We start from the raw sequence: 19,263 nt of genomic DNA, 5'->3' as shown, positions 1-19,263 counted from the left end.
ATATAATTCCCATAAATAGAATTCGCAGCCGGACATCAGTTTGAACGTATATAAGATCGTCGGATTTCCAAAGTCGCGGCCCGGGATGCGGTCAGCTCTGCTGGACACCCCCCAACTACACGCACACACGTCGTCCGCTATTGTTTCATTATTGCAGACTGTCCATAGATATATAGAATTTTTTATTTTTATTTTTTTCTTAAATCGTTTAAATGCACAACATTCGTACCACTTAAAACTGGGGTCAGATGGAAGTCTCACAGAGACCACGTCCGTACCGCGGTTGCCCTGAAACGAGATTAAGTCGGCTTTTCAAGCCTCTCGGATAGAACGAGATATTAAAACAAACTTCGTGGAATGTTTTCTTCGTAGTAACGCATGATAGCAGCTTACACCAGCGATAGCTCTTCACTTTTAGTTTTTTTTTTTACATTCGCTAGTCACAGTGAAAACAGGTGTGTGTTTCTTTAAGAATTCTGAGGCGTTGTTCACACTGAACCACAGCACAGCTGCGTACCGCAGGTCGAAACCCGACCTTTTTTTTTATTTTATTTTTTTTATATTACAATCTAGCAGTATCTTGGCCGACGCCACCCCTGAAGGCGGCGAGGGCCCTCCCCCACCCTCCCCTCCTGCCAGCATGTGGGCACTTCATTAAAGTTTTTATTTTTTTATCTATTCTTTGGCAGCTGAAACAGGCGCTGACAGAGAAAACCCAGTGACCCTGTTGTCGGGTATCTCACGACTAAAAGCTTGCAAGCATCTAATGCTGTACATAGAAATCCCATTAGATATTCCAAGGGAGGAAGAAAAAAAAAAAAAAAAAAAAAAAAAAAAAAAAAAAAAGTTATTGATACCAACACATAAAAAAAAACAAAAAAACACCTCCTGCCGTTGCAACCACAGCAATGCATGAAAAAAAAAAAAAAAAAAAACACACGACGCCTGAAGGTGGCAGCTCTCCAGCACAGATCATATGGATCGCTGTGGCTTGAATGATCTGCTATTCTGGAGCGTCACTGCTCCTAGTGGCCAAAAACATAAAAATAAAAAAATCAAAAAAAATATTGCATGACCCAAAAGGGGATAAAAGCATCATGTGACCTATCTGCAGCCGAAACAGCCTGCCTAAAGTCACCACCTACCCCCTGGTCTTACATAGGAAAGGACTAAACACTTCAATTAACCTGTAATAAGGCATGCTGAGATAACCCTTACCAAGCACAATATATACTTCTAATATATACTCTAAAGTACTTAACAACACGATTACCGCACATCGGATACAGAATCGCTGGCATAGATTATTAAATTATCTAAAAAAAAAAAAAAAAAAAAAAAAAAAGACGCCCGCCCCCCCCCCCCTTCCCTAGATGAAAATATAGAAAAACGCAAAAAGTGCATAAAAACTTGGTAGCAGACAAAAAGTTGTCTTAAAGGAGTACACTGGGTGTTTAATATTGCTGACCAGGTAATCAATATCAGCCATGTGACCGATGCTGGTGACATCACTGGTCCAGGAAGATGCCGCTGTAGAGCAGGGATCGGCACGGCAGCTGTTGTGAAGCTACAACTCCCAGCATGCAAACGTGCTCGGCTGTTCTTCTAACTTCCCTAGAAGTGAATGGAGCACTCTGGGAGTTGTAGTTTCAGAACACCCGGAGTACCGGAGGTTGCTGACCCCTGCCCTGGCCGGGAGCCAGACCCTCACCGATCTGAGGATAGCCCATCAATATCAAAGTCTTGGACGACCCCTTTAAAAGGGCACTTATCCCCCCCCTAAGTTTTGTTTGACCTGGAAGGGGCAAGTGCACTTTGGCCAGTTATCCTTTTCCATACACAAGCCCCACAGTGGAGTTCATGCAAATCAAAAAACATCTATGTAGAAGGGGTAAAGCAAAAAAGACAAGAAAAAAAAAAAAGTTAAAAAAAAAAAAAAAAAAGGATCAAGAAGGTTTTTGTTCTGCACAAGAAGTTTCTGCCATAAGTGCTCTCGTTCTTTGCTAACTGCGCAGGGAAGGAGATTCTCTACTGTCCGCCCATGACCTGCCGAGCTCCAGTGTCCAGGAGAATCACTTTTAACCATGAAGAGCCTGAACGGCGTCGCTTTCAGCTTCTGAACCCAGACCCGACGTTCCTTAGTCTGATAGAGTAGATACACACGGACTATTTTTTTTTTTTTTTTTTTTTTACATAGCGCCAATACTGATTAAACACAGCACAAAGGGTTAACTCACTCTACTGAGGAAACATGATAAAGACCCTACTTGCATATTATAACCACAAGGAAAAGGTGGGGGGGGGGAAATCGGAAGCAAAAAAATTAAAATTAAATAAAAAAAAAATCTGGATTTAAAAAAAAAAAAAAAAGGAAAAAAAAAAAAAGTTTAAATGCCTTCGCTGAAGTTTTGCATCTCTCGGTAAAAGTGGCGAGCCGGCTCGGTGAATACGCTGAGCAATTCGATGTCCATGACAGCACGCCAGGGCCGGGCCAGCCCGATGGACACCTGCTCTATGAGGTTGTGCACCGGGTCCACGTCTTGGTCGGCCAGCTCGCTTTGGTCAAAGTCTATGCTTTCTTCGGTCACTTCCAGGACTTTCAGGTCTGGACCTCGGAGACGGGCGATTGCTATCAGGTTGTGGGCCCAGACTGTGTAACCTGTAGGAGGGAGATGATGAGAGTATTACTGGAGAGTGGGTGGAATAGATATATATCATATTTCACAGGCGAGTCCGGGTCGCCAATCTGTGACACTCATCCGCAATACGGGCACGTAAATACGCCCGTCATACACTTGTTCGATACGGGCTACGTGTGCAGGAAGCAGAAGCACCCGGATGTTTTTTTCTTCTTTTTTATTTTAGGGGTGGGGGACTACTCCTGGTGTTTTTTTGTAAGGCTGGGTTCAAATGTTGCAGAAGCATGCTGCATGGCCAATTTATGATTTTATAATGTGATGATTAACAGCGCGGCCAATAATCACACAGAAAAACATTGAACCTGCTGAGCATTAAAAGCTATGGATACCTTCGAGCCAAAAAATTTAAGACGGCATTGTACTCATTTTGGGCGAAAAGCATTTTTCAGTTGGTCTTTATTAAATATTTTAAGCCAATTTTGAGATATAGGGGTTAAAAATAAAATAAAAATCAGTCTACAGAGTATCACTTCTCAGTCCCATCAACTGATGGCTTATGTAAAAGCCTCATCTCTGATCTCCTGACCTCATAAACACTCATTATAGCTAAACCCTTCTCAAACTAATAAGAGTAAACGAGTGTTTATAAGGCCAGGAGATGGGCAAAAGGATTCACATGAGCCGTCAGCTGACCAAACTCAGGAATGATTGTCTGCAAACAGACAGATTTTTAACTGTAATCTCAAAAATACCTGAACACTTTGTAATAAAGACCAAGTGGAAAAAGGATTTGTAGCCAAAAAGGAGTAAAATGCAAATCATTAAAAAAACTGCCCTGAAGATTTCCATAGCCTTTAAAGGCTAAGGACACCTTTGGGGACATTTTTTTATTGTGTTGTACTCATTTTGAGCAAAAAATATTTTTTCAATTGGTCTTAATTATAAATATGGAGCCCTTTTTTCTGTACAGAGCTGAGATGCTCCAGTAGCAGCCTTTGGCGTCTCTCTCTCTTTTCCTTCAGTTGGGGAGCTGACGGGCTCCATATCTCTGCTCTCTGACATTATAGCTCAGTTCTTGTCTTACCGATAACGTGGCTTATATAAGCGTTTATGACCTCTCAGCAGTTTACAGATAAGCTTTATTAGATGACCGTCACAAAGTGAAAGTACCAGTCACACGGCTAGAAAACCAGTTAACCGTTTGTGACAGAGCGGCTCAATATTTTTAATAAAAGGCCAATTGAAAATATGATTTTTAGCCAAAATTGAGTAAAATGCAATCAAACAAAAACTGCCTCAAAGATGTCCATAGCCTTTAATTTTTTATTATTTTTTACCCGCTATGTAGCGCAGCATGGAGAAACATGAACGGTTTTGCGACAGCAACACGAATGTCGCACACTGCAACGTCATAAAACCAGGTTTTCAGCTTTTACAGCAAACAATATTCCCATTCACTGACAGCAGGCAGAGATCTTGAAGATGAGTCATTGAAAGAATATTGAAATTTGCAGAAGTTGAAGTTTACAATGTTGAGAGCCCCCAGCTTACGGTTGTTATTGAGGAGGGTCCCCTCTGCTAAGGACCCCCCCCCCCTCACCATCCGCAAGTCAGAATGGACAACGGCAAACAAACAGCACCCTGTCCTTGCAATAGAAATCAGCAAAAAAAAAAAAGTTTTATAAATAACATACACGCTAAGAATTAAAAATCTACACCGCAGGTCAATTTCCACACACAGACTGTTTTGCACTATGTGGACGACATTATTTGTTAACATCTCTTCCATTTTGCTGCCACGCTACACGGTGCAGATTTTTCCACAGGCAAATCCAGATGAAAAAAAATTTAAAAAAAAAAAAATCGGAGCGACGCCAGAGATGTGAGGACATCACAATCCATCCACAAGAGACGCCCCGAGCTTCCAGCAGATGCCCCGGATAGAAGTACGGAGGCTGGCCGCTGTCCGGACCCTGCATGTCCTCAGGACACACATACAGTAGAATGGAGTCAGCCCGTCAGCTCTGCTTCACCGTTCCCCTGCCTCCGATGGTTCGGAGCAGAAGACACGATGCAGTGACGTCATGAACTGAGCCATGAACAGTCACAGCAGACCTGTTCATCGGGGGAACGTGGGGCGGGTGAGCATTCAAACTGGAGGCAATAAGGGGTCTCACACCGCGACAAAGGGGTTTTCCCTTAATTAATATTGATGACCTGTGAGCTGTTAGATGAGGCCGGCCACTTTGTGGGCGATGCGCCTCTTTCTAGGACATGTGACTTCACCGTACATCGGTCACATGGCCTATGTTAGGAGCAGCTCAGCTCCACAGACGTGAATGGAGCTGAGCTGCAATATCAAGCACAACCACTATACAATGTACGGCGCTGTGCTATGGAGAGATGCAGGGAGCCGGCACTGATCGGCGGGAGCGCTGGGACTTGGACCCCTGCTGATCTCATAATGATGACCTATCCAGGAGGATAGGTCAATCATTATAATTTCCCAGATAACCCCTTTAAGGGGACCTTATACTTTGTGAGGGGGCACTTCATGGAAATCCTCCTGTTCGATGAGGCACTAGGAGATTATCATACCGTGTGGGGGGCACCAAGAGAATCACCCTGGTATGTGAGGGGCACTTAGGGAACATCCTACTATGAGGGGGACACTATGGAAACATTATATTGGGTTGCCAAGAGGGTATCATACCGTGTGGGGGGCACCAAGGAGCATCAGTACAAGTAAGGGAACATTCTTACGGTGTGAGGGCACAAAGGGGATTGGGCGGGATTAGAGGATCATTGTAAAAAATAATAATAATAATGATAAATTAAAAATAAAATTACAAAATTGGCGCAGCATGCTACTTTGTTGTTGTCCCTCATTGTTTTTGGCCCAGACCTTCACCTGCCCCCGATATTTGCACCTTTACAAAAAGTACTTGAGTACCCCTGTTCTACTCCACCCCATTCAATGGTGTCAGAGGTCACCCCTTCTCCTCGATGAGGTAGAGAGCGGTGACTGCTCCGCTGTGGCTTCATACACATGGCGTCTCCGCCAGAGGTGAGGCGTCACATAGCTACAAGCCGGATAAGGGCTCCGGCACGCACCACTCCGAATTCTTCTGAGGTTAAGCCCTTCTTCTTCAGGTGGAAAGAAATGAATGGAGAAAGCAGTCTGTAGATTCCCCCGTTTCAGGAGCAGCAAGTTTTTAAAACCCAATGGGAAGGAGCCTGGGCCCCCAGTGATCAGAGTTCATAAAACTGAGCACAGGTCTCACTCAGACTCTGGCACAGAGACGAAGATTCAGCGCTGTTCGCGGCTGCAGGAAGCTTAAAGGGGTTGTCCACTTTAGAAGAATATTTCCGAAATGGTCAAACCATGCATTTTGTGGAATCACATAATGACCCACATGCCAGTCTGACAGATTTTTCTTTTTAATAAAACATCCCCACCGATCCCCCTCTGGTCCTGTTCCAATGCTTTGCGTTGCCCCCACCGGTCCTTACTTCCAGGAGATAAGAAGTCGGCAGCTACCGCTGGGCTCCCTCTGGCCGATGAGAAGCACAGATCAGGCATGGTGAAATCTAACTGCCCAATCCTTCTTCCCCAGACCAGTGTATGGTCACCTTAAATCCATATACGAGAGAGAAGTGTCAGTTTGGGGCAGTACAATGCTGCCTATCCGCCATCGTCAGGAAATAGGAGGAACAATTCACCTTCAGGCCGAGCAGGAGCCTAGTCAGACAAGTGAGACTCCGGGGGGGGGGATTAAGAAGACCTCCATAACCAGACCGACCAATACAAGTCAATGGCAAATAACTGCAAGTTATTGGTGTAAATATTTCCTTTAACCCTTAACCACTCACTGAGCCATAAATATACGGTGCTGGCGGGTGGGCCCTAACCTGACGAGGTGTCCATTTCCAACACGGGATCAGGAGCCGGGCATAATGCGCTGCAATACATAAAGCAACAAAAATAAATAACTATTCTATAGCTAATAATGAAAAGGGGTTTCCGGAATTTCCATCCTGATGGACTTTACTCAGGATAGGTAACATCACAGAGAGACTCCCGCTGATCAGCCGTTTAAAGAGGCGGGCACTCCGTGAACGCCTAGGCTTCTTCGTAGGCCAGTGACGTCACATTCATCGGTCACGTGGCCTAAGTGCAGCTCAGCCCATGCAGTACCATGCACAGCCACTATACCATGTACGGCGCTGTGCTTGCCAAGCTATGAGGAGGCGGCAGCTCTCACCAGAGCTCCAGCGAGTGCAATGGCCTCTTCAAACAGCTGATCGGCAGGAATGCTGGGATCGGACCCCTGCTGACTCAGGTCAGCAGGGGTCCGATCCCAGCATTCCTGCCGATCAGCTGATGACTGATCCGGAGGGTAGGCCATGAATATCAAATCTCTGGATAATCCCCTATAAAAATAAAAATAAATATTTAAAAAAATTCCACATCAGTAACAACCTGAACTAATCACTTTATTTACAGTCTTTAAAGGGTTAAACCTACTGTAACTATTGCTCTAGCCTGGCTATATTAATATTTTAGATAACATACACTACTCACAAAAAGTTTGGGATATTTGGCTTGTGGGTGAAATTTCAGGATGACCCTAAAAAGCACGCTAACCTTTAGGCCTCTTTCACGCGAGCGAGTTTTCCGCGCAGGTGCAATGCGTGACGTGAACGCATAGCGCCCGCACTGAATCCTGACCCATTCATTTCAATGGGTCTGTGTGGTCCCATACAAGTGAATGGGTCTTCAGTGAAAAACGCATTGCATACGCAAACAGGTGCGGATGCGTTTTTCACTGATGGTTGCTAAGAGATGTTGTTTGTATAACCTTCAGTTTTTTTATCACGCGCGTGAAAAACACATTGCACCCGGGCGGGAAAAAACTGAACGCAATCGCAGACAAAACTAACTGAACTTGCTTGCAAAATGGTGCGAGTTTCACTGAACGCATCTGGAGCCAATCCGTCACGCTCGTATGAAAGAGGCCTAAGGGGAACTTAATGTGATCTTCTCTAAACTTTTGGTTGCACACGTCCAACTGTTCAGTGTTTCAGTACTTTTTGCACAACTTGCTGTTCTCTAACAAGGAGCTTAACGGCAAAATTCACAACAGGGGTTTGATCCATGAATCACCCAATAAATTTCCTGGTTCAATTAGAATTGGTATTTAAACAGTCCTCCTCATCATGCTGTTCACATTTTGACATCATGAGACCAAGACGACACCTAACAATTGATGAACAGTACCTCGACATTGTCAGACTTCAAGCAGGATGTTCTCAGACGGAAGTGGCCACTGAGCTTAGAGCGTCAGAGTGTCATCAGCAGCTTGTATCAGAGATACCGGAAGAGTCACAGAAAGGCAGAGAAGTGGACCTCCTTTGGCCACATCCTACACTGATGACCGCTTCATTGCGAACAATTCCCTGCAGAACCAGATGGTGAATGCCATGCAACTCCAGGCACATGGGAGGTGAGAGGCACCCAAGTGTCACATCAGACCATTCGAAACCATTTACATCAGCAAGGTCTGCGTGCTAGACGACCTGCAAGGGTACCTGACCACACCACCAGGCACAGGCGTAATCGTCTTGCATGGGCCAGGGAGCATCCACGTTGGACGAGGGACCAGTGCTGTTCACTGATGAAAGTCTATGCACGCTGAGCAGAAGTGATGGCCGCCAACAATGTTGAAGACTTCAAGGAGAGCGCTATGCATCAGCCACTGTTGTCACCAGACGAGCCTCCGGTGGTGGTGGTGTTACAGTGTGGACAGGTGTGTCTAGTCAATACAGAACTGCCCTACACTTTGTGAATGGTGCAGGGACAAGCCCATACTACTTGAAGAACATCATCAATCCAGTCATGGAGCCTCTGCATGAACAGCACAGGCCTAATTTCATCTTCATGGAGGACAAAGCTCCAGCTCATCGAGGTCACATCATTAGGGAACGGCTGCTGGAGGCTGGGGTACCTCACATGGAGTGGCCTGCTCTTTCTCCAGACCTGAATCTCTTTAAAAAACGATGGGCTCAGCTGAGTGGCCGTTTTAGAGGCTCTGTACCCCAGAACCTCAATGACCTGAGGGCCGTCCTTCAAGAAGAGTGGGATACCATGCCTCGGCAGACAATAAGTCGACTTGTGAACAGCCGAGACGTCGTTGTCAAGCTGGAATTGATGCTCAAGGCCACATGACAAATTATTGAGACACTGACGTTTTTGTGGCGGTATACCCAGCACTGGTGTCGGCTTTTGCGTCAATAAATTGTTGGAGATGAGGAAATCACCATGGCTGCTTCTACTTAAATGTCCGACTTTCATGATATTATGTCACTGGAGCTGGAATGTTTTCTATAAATTTCACTCGAAATCCAAACAGCCCTAACTTTTTGTAAGCAGTGTATACAGCACTTATACCAGCCCCTATAGATATTGTGTGATACTCTATGAATAATTTATTTTTATTTTTTTTTTACTAACAAGGTCAGCTGAGATGACTATGTAGAAAGTCCTGCGAGTCAAGGAGAGGGAAGGGTTGGCAGAAGAAGCAGGAGGAGAAAGGTGCACAAAGTGGCTTGGGTCTGCCCTAGGTGCACTTAACCTCTTGGATGCCGGAGGTTTTTTCGTTCTTGCATTTAAATTTTTCTTCTATATCTTCCCGCAGCCATAACTTTTTTTATTTTATGAGGAACAAGTTGTACTTTCTAATGCCACCATTTAATGTGGCATACATTGTAGTGGGAAGCGGGAAAACACATTCCAAATGGGGGTGGAATTGGAAAAGAAAACGCAATCACTCCACTGTTTTACGGGTTTTGACCCTACACATTAGGCTACTTTCACAATGGCGTTTCTGGGTCCGCTTGTGAGATCCGTTTCAAGGCTCTCACAAGCGGCCCCAATGCATTCTGAATGGATGAGGATCCGCTCAGAATGCATCAGTTTGGCTCCGTTCCGCCTCCATTCCGCTCTGGAGGCGGACACCAAAACGCTGCTTACAATGGAAGTCAATGGGGACGGATACGTTTTCACTGGCACAATATGGTACAATTGTAAACGGATCCGCCTCCCATTGACTTTCAATGTAAGTCAGGACAGATCCGTTTGACTTACACTTAGACTTTTTTTTTTTTACAGAGTAATGCAAACGGATCCGTTCTGAACGGATACCAGCGTTTGCATTATAGGTGCGGATCCTTCTGTGCAGACACCAGACGGATCCGCACCTAAACGCAGGTGTGAAAGTAGCCTTACCTTTGCGGCAAAACTGACCTGTGCGCACCATTCTCTGGGTCAGTACGATTACAAAGATACCACATATGTATGGGTTTTTATGTCTAAATAGTGTAAAAATAAAATTACAACTTTGAAAAAAATGTCACCATATTCTGACCCCCATAATAGTTATACCTACTGAGCTGTGTGGGGGCGACCTGTAGTTCTTATTGATACAATTTTGGATTGTGTGTGACTTCTTTTTTTTTTATCACATTTTATTACATTTTTCGGGTAAGAGAAGCAATAAAAAAAAAAAAAAAAAAAAAAAAGGGGCCAATCGCCCATTTTGACCCTTTTTCCATTACCCCATACATTTTAATAGTACGGACGTTTTCGGACACTGATGCCCATGATGTTTATGTTTATATTTTTTGTTATTTATGTATTTAATTCTAGGGAAGGGGGGGGGGGCGATTTACATTTTTTTTTTATACTTTATGGTTTTGTAACTCGTGTTTGAGGCTACAGACTCACTATTTTTTAATTCTGTAACATCATGTTTCATAAAGATCCACGATGATGGCAGAATTGCTCATTTCTTAAGTTGGCCTGCCACGTGCTGGCCAAAATAAGAATTGCAGCTCCAATACCCTCGGTCTCTTCAGGGAGACCCTGGGTATTGAATTCAATTACTGCCATACTCATTGGCCATAGAGGATGCCGGTAAAAAGCCCAGAAGCGCATGCTTCCAGTTTTTTTTTTTAGCTTTTAGATGCCGTATTCACACTTTGTCATGGCATCTGCTATTTAAAACAGCGGAGACCCACCGTCCATGACCATGTTTACCCATCACCGTACCAATAGGGTTAAAGGATTTGTTCGGTTTCACGATATCAGTGACCTATTCTCAGGACAGGTCATTTATATCAAATCGGCGGGGGTCCGACCCCCAACATTCATGCAAGTTCTGTGTCCTCTCCAATGTTTACCTGAACGCCGTCTACTTTGTAGTGACATTGCAGTGGACCCATTCACTTGAGCTGCAGTACCCCGACACAGCCACTACACTGCGTGTGGCGCTGCCTGCCTTCAGCTCTATAAACTGTATAGCCACCGGCACCGTGGCAGCCCTCGACAACTGATTAGCGAGGGGTTCCAGGTGACAGACCCCCACTGATCTGATATTGATGACCTATTTGGAGGAAAGGTCACTAATATCTATAGCTTGAAGAATCCCTTTAAGTATTATGTGGTGCCTGTACATTATCAAGGGGTCAGTTATGTGATGAAGGACATGGCAGGTACCCTTTGTAGCTGGACCAGAGATGAGGACCATAAACAGAGGACCACCAGCTCAGAACAGGGTTTATGAAAGTGGCTTCGCTGAAGAGGACAAGCCCTGTAAGAATTTCTTGCACACAGCACGTATGATCTCTTTACTTTCGGTGCACACAATCAGAGCGCCCATAACCCTCCTTACCGTGGATAGCCAGCAGGGACAGCCTCATGCACCTCCAAGCCAAGAGAACCAGAGGGTCTTCGTTCCTATTGTCACTGAGATCGGGAAACCCAGACATGTCGTTGACGTCGTTCATGAGGATGAAGTGCGTGAGGAATGAGTCGTATTGCCTGGAGATGAGGTCCACCACCGCCCCGGACACGCACGTGATGTAGCTGTCAAAGTGAATCCTCTCCAGCGGTATGCTGGGCTTAAGTATTCGTAACATGTCGTCGCTCTTCACGTCAAACGCCATCATGTAGACTCGGAGGTTGCCGCTGTTTCGGGTCAAGGCTCTCCAGTCCTCGTCCTCTGGCATCTTGTCCAGGGTTTTGGTCTTGAGGGAAGTGTTGTGGACCAGGAGAGAGAGTCGATGCAAAGGCACGTGGTTATTGTTCGCCAACACTCGCGTCATTTCCGCCGTGAAGTCGCAGAAGTCCAGAGCCAGGGAGCGCAGGTTGACGAAGCGTTCCAGCTCAATGGCCGTCAACAGGGTGGTGTTGACCGACGTGTGGTTGTCCAGTAAACTCAGGTGCTCGATGGTATTGGCCACTGGATTAGACAAGGACGCCAGAGAGGTAGGCGTCACGATCTCCAGCATAAATCCACAGGAGAGCCACCTCAGCTGCCGACTGTTGGCCAAGATCTCCTCGAACAGCTGCTGGATCCTGCAGATAGAAACTCCTATAAGTTCTGCGGCACAACAACACTTCCAGAGAAATGACTCTGCCATGCTGAGAGTTGTAGTGGAAACACTACCAACCCCATGCAGTAGAATGAGGAGGTGGTCAGCAACCTTTGGTGCTCCAGCTGTTGTGAAGCTACAACTACCAGCATGCTCCATTCACTTTTATGGGAGTTTTGAGAACAGCTGAGCAACTGTGCATGCTGGGAGTTGTAGTTTCACAACCACTGGCGCGCCAGAGGTTTCTGACTATTATGGGAAGTCTTAGGACATGGTTTCTGATTAGACAAAGAGAAGGCCACATTGCTCAACTTACTTTTGCATCTTTTTGCCGCCCGGGTCCACTTTATTTAGGTAGGTACTTGTTATGGTGCCGTTCTGTTGCAAAATACTGATGTCACCAAAGAGGCTCAGCTTCTGAAGATTCCTGTAAAGGAGGAAACCAAGTAAAGATCAGATGATGGGAGTGAGAGTTTTGGGGTCTCCATCAAAGCCCACAACCGCCCTTCGTGCCCCTTTTGCTTCCTACTGGGTGGTGTGAGCCCCCTGTACGTTCTATGGAGAGGAGGAAGGTCCTGGCAGGGTACTAGTGACCTACTCTATATACAGGAAATCTCCTTTCTAGGCGATTCCTGACGGAACCGCGACCATGTGCATCGATTTCAGTCATAGCTCTCTACCCAGGGGCGGACTGGGAACTTAAAGTGGTCCTGGCAAAAAACAAAACAAAAGTGACCCCAGGGTCCAAACGGACAGAAGGCGGGGCCAGCAATACCGTAGTGCAGCACAAAATACCGCCCCAGCAGAACCAAATACCACAGTGCAGCACAAAAACGATGTCCGGGCACGCTGGGACTTGCAACAGCTGGAGAGCAAGTTGGGCACTACTAGTGCTGGGGTAGAGGGCAAGTGACCGCTCCGTCCATTGCGCCCCATTTCCCGCAGTCACATCTATAAGTATCACCATCTCTGCCAAAATGCCAGTCCGCTCGTGTCCTATCAGTAAGGGCTCATGCGCAGGAACGTATTTTTCTTCCGTTTTTTTTACTCATCCATATGCGGAACCATTCACTTCAATGGGGCTTGGAAAAAAAACCTGAAATTATTCAGTGTGCATTCCGTGTCCGTAAAACATGTCTGTATACATATAGTGTACAGTAAATAGAGGGGCTGCAAGTATAGGGGGGCTCTGTATATATGGAGGGGGTGCAGTGCTAGAGGGGATAGGACGGATAAAGAAGAGGAATGGGGTCTCTTTGGTAAGTAGGGACCGGGGCAGTGATAATAAGAGGGGACAAATCTGCTCTGTAGATATTTGGAGGGGAGCACTGATAATAATGTGGGGTGTTCTGTACAGTCTGGGGGAGGTCCTATATTAGGGGGAGGGGGGGGGTCACACAGTCTGGGGGAGGTCACTATATTAAGGGGAGGGGGGGTCACACAGTGTGGGGGAGGTCACTATATTAGGGGGAGGGGGGGGGGTCACACAGTCTGGGGGAGGTCACTATATTAGGGGGAGGGGGGGAGGTCACACAGTGTGGGGGAGGTCACTATATTAGGGGGAGAGGGGGGTCACACAGTCTGGGGGAGGTCACTATATTAAGGGGAGGGGGGGTCACACAGTGTGGGGGAGGTCACACAGTCTGGGGGAGGTCCCTATATTAGGGGGAGGGGGGGTCACACAGTGTGGGGGAGGTCACTATATTAAGGGGAGGGGGGGTCACACAGTGTGGGGGAGGTCACTATATTAAGGGGAGGGGGGGTCACACAGTGTGGGGGAGGTCACTATATTAGGGGGAGGGGGGGGTCACACAGTCTGGGGGAGGTCACTATATTAGGGGGAGGGGGGGTCACACAGTGTGGGGGAGGTCCCTAGATTAGGGGGAGGGGGGGTCACAGTGTGGGGGAGGTCCCTATATTAGGGGGAGGGGGGTCACACAGTCTGGGGGAGGTCACTATATTAAGGGGAGGGGGGGTCACACAGTCTGGGGGAGGTCCCTAGATTAGGGGGAGGGGGGAGGTCACACAGTGTGGGGGAGGTCGGAGGTCACAGTGTGGGGGAGGGGGGGTCACACAGTGTGGGGGAGGTCACTATATTAGGGGGAGGTCACTATATTAGGAGGGGGGGTCACACAGTGTGGGGGAGGTCCCTATATTAGGGGGAGGGGGGGTCACACAGTCTGTGGGAGGTCCCTATATTAGCGGGAGGGGGGGTCACACAGTCTGGGGGAGGTCACTATATTAGGGGGAAGGGGGGGTCACACAGTCTGGGGGAGGTCCCTATATTAGGGGGTGGGGGGGGTCACACAGTCTGGGGGAGGTCCCTATATTAGGGGGTGGGGGGGGGCACACAGTCTGGGGGAGGTCCCTATATTAGGGGGTGGGGGGGGTCACACAGTCTGGGGGAGGTCACTATATTAGGGGGAAGGGGGGGTCACAGTGCGGGGGAGGTCACTATATTAGGGGGAGGGGGGGGTCACACAGTGCGGGGGAGGTCACTATATTAGGGGGAGGGGGAGGTGTCACAGTCTGGGGGAGGTCACTATATTAGGGGGAGGGGGGGTCACACAGTCTGGGGGAGGTCACTATATTAGGGGGAAGGGGGGGTCACACAGTCTGGGGGAGGTCACTATATTAGGGGGAAGGGGGGGTCACACAGTCTGGGGGAGGTCACTATATTAGGGGGTGGGGGGGTCACACAGTGTGGGGGAGGTCACTATATTAGGGGGTGGGGGGGTCACACAGTGTGGGGGAGGTCACTATATTAGGGGGAGGGGGGGGTCACACAGTGCGGGGGAGGTCACTATATTAGGGGGTGGGGGGGTCACACAGTCTGGGGGAGGTCCCTATATTGGGGGGGTCACACAGTGCGGGGGAGGTCACTATATTAGGGGGAGGGGGGGTCACACAGTGCGGGGGAGGTCACTATATTAGGGGGTGGGGGGGTCACACAGTCTGGGGGAGGTCCCTATATTGGGGGGGGTCACACAGTGCGGGGGAGGTCACTATATTAGGGGGAGGGGGGTCACACAGTGCGGGGGAGGTCACTATATTAGGGGGAGGTGTCACACAGTCTGGGGGAGGTCACTATATTAGGGGGAGGGGGTCACAGTCTGGGGGAGGTCACTATATTAGGGGGAGGGGGGGTCACAGTCTTGGGGAGGTCCCTATATTAGGGGGAGGTCACTATATTAGGGGGAGGGGGAGGTGTCACACAGTCTGGGGGAGGTCACTATATTAGGGGGAGGGGGTCACAGTCTGGGGGAGGTCACTATATTAGGGGGAGGGGGGGTCACAGTCTAGGGGAGGTTCCTATATTAGGGGGAGGGGGGGTCACACAGTGCGGGGGAGGTCGAGGTGTCACACAGTCTGGGGGAGGTCCCTAGATTAGGGGGAGGGGGGGGGGTCACACAGTGCGGGGGAGGTCACTATATTAGGGGGAGGGGGAGGTGTCACACAGTCTGGGGGAGGTCCCTAGATTAGGGGGAGGTGTCACACAGTCTGGGGGAGGTCCCTAGATTAGGGGGAGGTGTCACACAGTCTGGGGGAGGTCCCTAGATTAGGGGGGGGTGTCACACAGTCTGGGGGAGGTCCCTAGATTAGGGGGAGGTGTCACACAGTCTGGGGGAGGTCCCTAGATTAGGGGGAGGTGTCACACAGTCTGGGGGAGGTCCCTAGATTAGGGGGAGGTGTCACACAGTCTGGGGGAGGTCCCTAGATTAGGGGGAGGTGTCACACAGTCTGGGGGAGGTCCCTAGATTAGGGGGAGGTGTCACACAGTCTGGGGGAGGTCCCTAGATTAGGGGGAGGTGTCACACAGTCTGGGGGAGGTCCCTAGATTAGGGGGAGGTGTCACACAGTCTGGGGGAGGTCCCTAGATTAGGGGGAGGTGTCACACAGTCTGGGGGAGGTCCCTAGATTAGGGGGAGGTGTCACACAGTCTGGGGGAGGTCCCTTGATTAGGGGGAGGTGTCACACAGTCTGGGGGAGGTCCCTAGAATAGGGGGAGGTGTCACACAGTCTGGGGGAGGTCCCTAGAATAGGGGGAGGTGTCACACAGTCTGGGGGAGGTCCCTAGATTAGGGGGAGGTGTCACAGTCTGGGGGAGGTCCCTAGATTAGGGGGAGGTGTCACAGTCTGGGGGAGGTCCCTAGATTAGGGGGAGGTGTCACAGTCTGGGGGAGGTCCCTAGATTAGGGGGAGGTGTCACAGTCTGGGGGAGGTCCCTAGATTAGGGGGAGGTGTCACAGTCTGGGGGAGGTCCCTAGATTAGGGGGAGGTGTCACAGTCTGGGGGAGGTCCCTAGATTAGGGGGATGGGGGGTCACACACACAGTGTGGGGAGGTCCCTGTACAGTGCACATCTGGAGGGGCAGGGGGCGGGGCTATGAGCTGTCACTCACCTGTTGCCCCGGATACTGCTCAGTACACACAGCACCAGCTCCAGGTAGGTCCTCAGCACCTCCAGCCACCTACCGGAGGGCTGCGAGTCCCCGTCGTCCTGTGTGGAGCAGGAGGGGGGAGAGGCGCCGCTGGGCTCGGCAGAGCCGGACAGGTAATTCTCCGCTGCAAATTCCACCCGCAGCTCCCGGACAAAGCAACCACATTTCCGCATGAGGAATTCCAGCCGCGGCCTCTCCGCCAGGGAAGCCTGAAGGCTCAGGCGCAGCTCCGGCCACAGCGCCGGATAGAAGAGACACTCCCGCCAGTGGGAGCAAGCCGCCGAGGCCCTCAGCCGGTCTGCGGCCGGGAGGAACGAGAAGATATGCACGACCAGCTCGCTGGGGAGGGACGAGGCTCCCACATCCCCGCACAGAGCCATGGAAGTGTCCGGGAAGCGAGCGCCGCCTGTGGCCGAGTGTCCGCTCCGGACCCCGGGGAACAGCAAGCTGAGATGACAGAGAAGGCGGGCCCAGCTCACACTGCGCTGCGGAATCTACCACCTGCACCGAGGCCAGGGGGGAGGTGACCTGACATCAGTCCGCTCTCTCATTTATTTATAATTATGAAGCGGAAACTGCCTGAAAACAACGAAGGAGAACGACTGTACTGAGAGGACAGGGACGTCGTGCCACCCTTGTCATGCCTCACCGACAGAACCCCCCCTCTGCACTGAGATGGTATATCTCACAGCGAGCAACTGCGTATACAGGTCGTACCACTCTTCCTGTCTAATAGGGGACAGCGAAAAGGTTACCCCTTCTGTCATATGTCACTGGCATAAGTTGTCCGTTAGTATTGTAAAACCGTTTTTTTGAGAAAAGAATCTGGCGCTGTTTCTCTTTTTTTTTGCCATTTGTTAGTCATGATATTTACCCTTCCTGAGAAATAGTATCTTCCAGTTTGACCAAGGATAGTGCGTTTTTAGATTGTACCACCCCGCAGGAATAACAGGGGTTCGAAGTTATGTATTTTGAGTGTGCTAGAGGCTGGAAGTAGGTGAAGGGAAAGTAATAAGGCAGCTAAAGGGGGTGTGACGGTGGCCCTTCCCTACGTTTTTATGGTACGGTCCGGAGGATGTTGCGGTTGTTTTGTCGCGTGCCACTGCGGTGACGTCACAGCCCGAAATCGATTCTAGTTGTCGCAGATTTCCAGTGATAATTGTAAATATTTTATGAATTTTGCAAAAATAATCGTCCTTTTTATAACATTCTTCATTTCATATACCAAATAAAAATCTGATTAAACGTATTAAACTTTTCATATGATTTATGTTTAATTCCTTCAACATTTCAAGAACTCTGCTTGCTGTGTTTGAACATTTTCCAGCTACATAAAAAGATGAGTCACTGTGCACATACATTATATTACCATACCTCCCAACTTTTGAAAAGAGCGACACTATGTGCAGCGCACACATTTTTTCCACACTAGGCCACGCCTCTAACTCCGCCCAAAACATAACTAAGCCCCTAATCCCACCCGGTCCCCTAAGTGCCCCCTCATAGTAATATGCCCAGATATGTGCCCCCTCATAGTAATATACCCAGGTATGTGCCCCCTCATAGTAATATGCCCAGGTATGTGCCCCCTCATAGTAATTTGCCCAGGTATGTGCCCCCTCATAGTAATATGCCCAGATATGTGCCCCCTCATAGTAATATGCCCAGATATGTGCCCCCTCATAGTAATATGCCCAGATATGTGCCCCCTCATAGTAATATGCCTAGGTATGTGCCCCCTCATAGTAATATGCCCAGATATGTGCCCCCTCATAGTAATATGCCCAGGTATGTGCCCCCTCATAGTAATATGCCCAGGTATGTGCCCCCTCATAGTAATATGCCCAGGTATGTGCCCCCTCATAGTAATATGCCCAGGTATGTGCCCCCTCATAGTAATATGCCCAGGTATGTGCCCCCTCATAGTAATATGCCCAGGTATGTGCCCCCTCATAGTAATATGCCCAGATATGTGCCCCCTCATAGTAATATGCCCAGATATGTGCCCCCTCATAGTAATATGCCCAGATATGTGCCCCCTCATAGTAATATGCCCAGGTATGTGCCCCCTCATAGTAATACCCAGATATGTGCCCCCTCATAGTAATATGCCTAGATATGTGCCCCCTCATAGTAATATGCCCAGATATGTGCCCCCTCATAGTAATATGCCCAGGTATGTGCCCCCTCATAGTAATATGCTCAGGTTTGTGCCCCCTCATAGTAATATGCCCAGGTATGTGCCCCCAGCCCCTCATAGTAATATGCCCAGGTATGTGCCCCCTCATAGTAATATGCCCAGGTATGTGCCCCCTCATAGTAATATGCCCAGGTATGTGCCCCCTCATAGTAATATGCCCAGGTATGTGCCCCCTCATAGTAATATGCCCAGATATGTGCCCCCTCATAGTAATATGCCCAGATATGTGCCCCCTCATAGTAATATGCCCAGATATGTGCCCCCTCATAGTAATATGCCCAGATATGTGCCCCCTCATAGTAATATGCCTAGGTATGTGCCCCCTCATAGTAATATGCCCAGGTATGTGCCCCCTCATAGTAATTTGCCCAGGTATGTGCCCCCTCATAGTAATATGCCCAGATATGTGCCCCCTCATAGTAATATGCCCAGATATGTGCCCCCTCATAGTAATATGCCCAGATATGTGCCCCCTCATAGTAATATGCCTAGGTATGTGCCCCCTCATAGTAATATGCCCAGATATGTGCCCCCTCATAGTAATATGC

The 19,263-nt window shown here is 48.7% G+C and overlaps 1 protein-coding gene across 1 annotated transcript; it reads right to left on the bottom strand.

Moving 5' to 3' along the window:
* Window positions 1-1,461: 1,461 nt before the first annotated feature.
* FBXO33 (F-box protein 33) lies at window positions 1,462-17,356 on the bottom strand. The gene is made up of 4 exons (XM_040411143.1): window positions 16,477-17,356; window positions 12,391-12,501; window positions 11,372-12,057; window positions 1,462-2,659 (listed from the first exon to the last, which is right to left on the bottom strand). Exons 1-4 carry the CDS (start codon window positions 16,893-16,895, stop codon window positions 2,388-2,390), a joined length of 1,488 nt encoding a protein of 495 aa, XP_040267077.1. The 5' UTR covers window positions 16,896-17,356; the 3' UTR covers window positions 1,462-2,387.
* Between the last annotated feature and the right edge of the window lie 1,907 nt (window positions 17,357-19,263).

Source organism: Bufo bufo, chromosome 11 (assembly GCF_905171765.1).
Source record: "Bufo bufo chromosome 11, aBufBuf1.1, whole genome shotgun sequence".
Taxonomy (NCBI): Eukaryota; Metazoa; Chordata; class Amphibia; order Anura; family Bufonidae; genus Bufo; species Bufo bufo.
This window is presented reverse-complemented; position numbering and strand designations above follow the sequence as displayed.